At 42.0% G+C, this 5,726-nt stretch overlaps 1 protein-coding gene across 1 annotated transcript; it reads left to right on the forward strand.

Annotated features, from left to right (window-relative positions):
- The first annotated feature begins 259 nt into the window (after nt 1-259).
- Nucleotides 260-3,538, forward strand: K441DRAFT_655463 (tryptophan synthase). The gene is made up of 10 exons (XM_067647852.1): nt 260-626; nt 703-790; nt 849-868; nt 926-976; nt 1,027-1,259; nt 1,312-1,340; nt 1,398-2,290; nt 2,345-2,865; nt 2,960-3,166; nt 3,219-3,538. The coding sequence occupies exons 1-10, from the start codon at nt 579-581 to the stop codon at nt 3,292-3,294; spliced, it is 2,166 nt and encodes a 721-aa protein (XP_067507096.1). The 5' UTR covers nt 260-578; the 3' UTR covers nt 3,295-3,538.
- Nucleotides 3,539-5,726: the final 2,188 nt, after the last annotated feature.

The following is a 5,726-nucleotide window of genomic DNA, read 5'->3' on the forward strand; positions in this document are numbered from 1 at the left end:
TTATAGTGCCCAGATCGGTGGCTAGTAATAGCTTCCTGTATAACTACCTTCTTGGAACGCTAATGGCGTATAGGAGGCATAGGGTGTGTGTAAATTGAGGCTATATAGAGAGGTAGAAGCATTGAGTTAAATTTTGATTTTTGGTGTTGGTGGCAGAATCGCTATTCTGACCAATCAGAGCTCGGCGGTAAGTCGTATGCACAAGCCATTTCAAATACCCCCTCAATTTCAAATACCCTCTCAATTTCAAATACCCTCTCAATTTCAAATACCCCCTCAAATACTCTACTTAAAAGTGGACCATGGTCTGGAGAAAGACACACGACTTATGTACCTTGTCTATATATGGTCTAGAGCCCCGAGATACTTTGGTGCCTATAGTAGATCCCGGGTAGGAAGCAAACTTAAGTGGAGTAATTTAATCCTCCAGTAATCGATGGATTTAACGCATGTCACTAACTCTCGATTGCTTCACCATTTCTCACTATCATCGTATGTTCCGCAACAGCTGGCTCTGACCCTTTGAGTATTTTCCAATTCAATCGATCGGCTAGCAGAAAACCTTCATTCTTTTCAATATGGAGGGTATTAAGAAAACATTTGCGCAATGCAAAGAAGAAAATCGGGTATATATTCCTTTAGTGGCGGAAGCTATGTGTATTTATATGAGGTTCATAAAGGCATTGCTGACTTATAATATAGCCCGCCTTTGTGACTTTTGTTACAGCCGGATTTCCTACAGTTGAAGAGGCTGTAGATATTATATTGGGATTGGAAGCTGGGGGTGCAGGTATGTAATACATGTATGTCGACTCAATTGACCTACGTTCTTAACTTTTTTTTCGCAGATATCGTTGAACTCGGTGTTGTTAGTAGCCTCAAGTGCTATTTAATACCCACCGATCTTTCTAACATCAAACGTCAGCCTTTCACGGATCCCTTCGCGGATGGGCCTACGATTCAGAACGCAAATACTGTTCGTTAATTCTCATATATTATCTGCGTATTTGCTAATCATATATATAGCAAGCGCTTGCGAATAACGTCACTATAGAGTCAACCCTAGGGATGGTAAAAGAAGCTCGGAAAAGAGGTCTCAGAGCACCGCTGCTATTAATGGGTTATTACAACCAACTATTGAGCTATGGCGAGGAGCGATTGTTAAATGATTGTCGTGCGGCTGGTGTAAATGGCTTCATTGTGGTGGATCTTCCTCCGCACGAGGCTGTAAAATTCAGGAATTTCTGTGCGAAGGGCGGGTGAGTCATAATACTTCTACGATAAAATATCCTCACTGACAATTGTATACAGACTGTCATACGTACCTCTTATCGCTCCTTGTAAGCCCTTCTCACATTATTCGTCCGACCTGCTTAGCTTCTAACACTTTATTCCAGCCACTTCCGAGAATCGACTCAAATTACTCTGCAAACTCGCGGACTCATTCGTCTACATTGTATCACGTATGGGCGTCACGGGTGCAACAGGTACTCTAAATGCAGATCTACCACAGCTATTGAAACGAATCAAGCAATACTCGGGCAATGTCCCAACAGCAGTTGGTTTCGGTGTCAGCACAAGAGATCACTTCTTGAGTGTAGCCAGCATAGCAGATGGTGTTGTCATCGGCAGTCAAATTATCACAACCTTGGCCGAGGCCGCTCCTGGAGAGCGGGCCAAAGCTGCTGAGGAATACTGCGCTGGGATATGTGGAAGGAGAAATTCGCTAGAGTGTCGAACGGCTCGAGAAGTTGGTATTATTGAGGCATCGAATGAAGCTCAAGAGCTAAATGGTGCCGTGCAGGTGAATGGTACCATTTATTCAAATGGCAACCAGTCAGGACTGCTTGATCAAAAAGGGGCAATGAATTCTGAAGGAGGAGATCCAGAACTCTTTCCTGCACGCTTTGGTGAATTTGGGGGTTCGTATTCCCCAGAATCACTAATGAATTGCCTTTCAGAATTGGAGGCAGGTTTTGAAAAAATTCGGAATGACCCCGAGTTTTGGGCAGAATTTCGATCATACTACCCCTATCTAGGAAGGCCTGGGCATCTTCATGTCGCAGACCGCCTTACTGAACATGTTGGCGGAGCCACTATTTGGTTGAAGCGTGAGGATTTGAACCATACTGGAAGTCATAAGATCAACAGCGCTCTGGGACAGATTCTTCTGGCTCGTCGCTTGGGTAAGACTGAAATCATTGCTCAGACCGGTGCTGGCATGCATGGTGTAGCAACTGCCACAGTCTGCGCTAAATTCAACATGAAGTGCACAATCTTCATGGGAGCAGTAAGTCCACAGGCTTGGAACAGTGTTGCAAGTTTATATCTAACAGTTATATAGGAAGATATCAGGAGACAGGCACTGAACGTATTCAGGATCAAATTACTTGGTGCTGAGGTCATCCCTGTTGAGGCAGGCTCAAAAACTCTTAGAGACGCCGTAAATGAAAGTTTTCGAGTTTGGATTACGAAGGTGGACACCGCCTATCACATTATCGGTTCAGCAATTGGTCCACACCCCTTTCCCACGATCGTGCGCACTTTCCAGACTGTCATTGGGGATGAGACGAAGGCACAAATGCTGGAACAACGAAATAAACTACCGGATGCGGTTGTTGCCTGCATCGGTGGGGGCAGTAATTGTTTAGGAATGTTTTATCCGTTTATTAATGATCCAAGTGTGAAGCTTCTGGGAGTCGAAGCCGGGGGTGACGGCCTTGAGACGAAGAGGCATGCCGCTACTCTAACTGGCGGCACTAAGGGGGTCTTGCATGGGAGTAGGACATATGTGTTGCAGGATCAGCACGGACAGATACAAGATACCCATTCCATCTCAGCTGGTCTGGACTATGCTGGGGTTGGGTGAGTAGAGTCTGCATATTTCCCTGATGTGTCACGTGATAAATAATATCACAACTTTGGGTAGACATTTATGCTTCGCTAACTATCTGAACAGGCCAGAGCTGAGTTCTTGGAAAGACTCAGGGCGCGCAACATTTATTGCCGTTACCGATGCTCAAGCTCTCGAGGGGTTCAAGATGCTCAGTGAGATGGAGGGGATCAGTCCCGCTCTAGAAACTGCTCATGCTGTCTGGGGCGCTGTTGAGCTGGCCAAGACAATGAAGAAAGACCAAGATATTGTTATCTGTGTTAGTGGAAGAGGGTATGTCTGTTCCCACAATGCATCTCGCCCTCTCAACTAACTTGTATTCAAGTGACAAGGATGTGGAAAGCGTGGCGGATGAACTGCCCAGACTTGGACCAAAAATTGGGTGGGATTTGAGGTTCTAATAGACCTAGGCGAACAACAGTTGTCGTCCGACCAATCATTTTGGCGTTAACCAAAGTTGTTAGACGTGACGGGGTCACCTAATCGCGGATAGGCTAAAGTAGGCTGCAACACCAAATCAGGATAAGAGCTCTTCAACAGCGCTCTAAGGGCAATTGATGCCTGGACGAAAAGTTTACCAAAAGTATAACTTAGAGGGATCGATAGTTTATTCACCAATTATCACGTTTGCTACAAATAAGCGATGCACATTTCAATGAAATTTGATATTGTAAGTGTAGAGCGGGTCCTAGAATCGTAGAGAGGTTCTAGAACTATAATAGTCCTAGAACCACGCAGAAAGGGTCCTAGAACTACAGTGGTTCTAGGACCACGCCAAACGCCAGAGCTATGCTAGTCCTAGAACCACGCAGAAAAGGTCTTAGAGCTAGAATTGTTCTAGGTGTAAAGGGAAGTGTAGAGGCCGCCTTGTCGAACGGTTAAGATAAGGAGATTCCTTTGACCCTGGCAGAATCCCCTAGTCTTTAGAACCGTCTCGGACCTTTATCCCCACCGTCTTGGCGTAGAGTCCTAGATGGCTACGGTCTGAGGACATTGGGCCGCGATCAGGCCGCGATCGGGCCTTAGGATTTAAGGCCCCTCCTTTAAGTCCTTTATCTAAATTTCTTTAAGATTTAGTTTTGTGTTATTAGTACATGACAATTGACTCACTACTGTTTCGCTTCCGTTATACTACCCTTCTATTAACCAACTCCCTACCTAATTAACTGGCATTACTCTGCCCCTTAGTTATCTACCCTTATACTAGGACCACGCCCCAGTAGTGCTAGGACTATCGTAAAGCGGTTCTAGAGCTATAGCGGTTCTAAAACTACGTAAAAATTATTATAGAGCACATACACGCTCTGTCTCCGTTTACAGCGCCCAATTTACTAAGGATAGCGTGACGTGACTTAGTGCGAGAGCTATGTTCTTCCCTTTTTCTGGTTCTAGAACTATATAGAGACGGTTCTAGAACTACAAAGGTTCTAAAACTAATCTAAGCAGTACTAGAACTATTTGGGTTGTGCTATAAACTAAATATATATAAGTAAACGAGTATCCTTATATATCTGTCCCGGTTCTACCCTAAGTATAATAGTTTTGGTTAGGGCTATATTATATCTTATTAAGGGTATATTAGTGTCTTGTTATAGGTATATTGGGATAACTATTATGCCGTGTATGGTAACGATCTCTTTACGGGTCACGTGGTTTGGTTACGTTACTATTATTAGTCCGTCCGTCATTTCTGCGGCTAGTGAGATACGTACTTACTATAACTCCTTACTCGAAAACTACGGACTTAACACTATAAGGCTAACACTTTATTAATAACTAAAATGGACTTTTTATATACTAGTGGAGATTATAAGTATAGGACTAAATTGGCGAGGCAATTCTTCCTTTAAAATCTTCTAAAGGAAAGTACATTGTGCGTATATTACGACTGTATATAAGTACACTGTCCGCAACTCCCTATCGCGTAGCTATATCTTTACTAGTCTTCTTTAAATCGCGATCGGTTATTAAATTCGGAGCTGGGTGTAACGGAACCTTATAGCAGGAACTACGATGGGCTCGTTATTAGGCTAGGTATGTAGGTAATGCAAGTATAGAAGTTAACAACGTAATAATAACTAGTGGAGTAATTGCCTAACAGATTAACTCTAATTATATTCTAAGAATTACTATAAGGAAGGAACTATCTAGGTAGGGACTAAGGGTCCTTAAATATATAACCGTACTTTTATAAAATCCTTCTTATATATAATATATATATACTCTATCTACTCTATTATAGATTACGCAGATCCTATAAATTATATAGATTACCCCACATAACCTTAGTTACTATTCCTCATTATATAGCTCTATCGGCTCTATCTTAGACTATATTTAAATTAACTAACTAGCTTCTTCCGACTCTTCCCTAAGTAGTTATAACATTATACTTAAAGCGTCCGTAACACTATCTCCCTCCTCTTTATCTTTATCCTTAAAGATTTAAAATATCTCTAAGTTGTTTACTAGAGGTATAATATCCGTCTAATTAATTTAGTTAATATTATTGCTTATTATACCTAAAGCAATTTCTTCTTCCTTAACTGCTCGTCGTATTCGCACTGTCGCTGTAATATTATCTTTTAGTAAGATTATACCGTCTCCGTATTCTTACTGTTTAAAAAAGGGGTTAGTTTATATTGCGTTAGCGAACCTATCTTTGTAATAACCGTTCTTTTACTTAGAGTATACTAAAGTAAATATTTATTCGTCCCGTAATGTTCGCTCCGTCTCTAATACTAAATATATATAACCTATTACTTTTAATAGTTATCTAGTTCCCTAATTAATTTATTTTAGGGTCTTATATTTAATCTACTGCTACGCGGCT

The sequence above is a fragment of the Cenococcum geophilum genome, assembly GCF_001692895.1.
Source record: "Cenococcum geophilum 1.58 unplaced genomic scaffold K441scaffold_9, whole genome shotgun sequence".
Lineage (NCBI taxonomy): Eukaryota > Fungi > Ascomycota > Dothideomycetes > Gloniales > Gloniaceae > Cenococcum > Cenococcum geophilum.

What these genes read in the sequence shown, in the direction of transcription:
- K441DRAFT_655463 (XM_067647852.1), top strand. Translation starts at nt 579, where the DNA reads ATGGAGGGTATTAAGAAAACATTTGCGCAATGCAAAGAAGAAAATCGG. An exon ending in GCACAATCTTCATGGGAGCA is followed by an intron (nt 2,291 to 2,344) that starts GTAAGTCCACAG and finishes ACAGTTATATAG; the next exon opens with GAAGATATCAGGAGACAGGC. An exon ending in CTGGACTATGCTGGGGTTGG is followed by an intron (nt 2,866 to 2,959) that starts GTGAGTAGAGTC and finishes CTATCTGAACAG; the next exon opens with GCCAGAGCTGAGTTCTTGGA.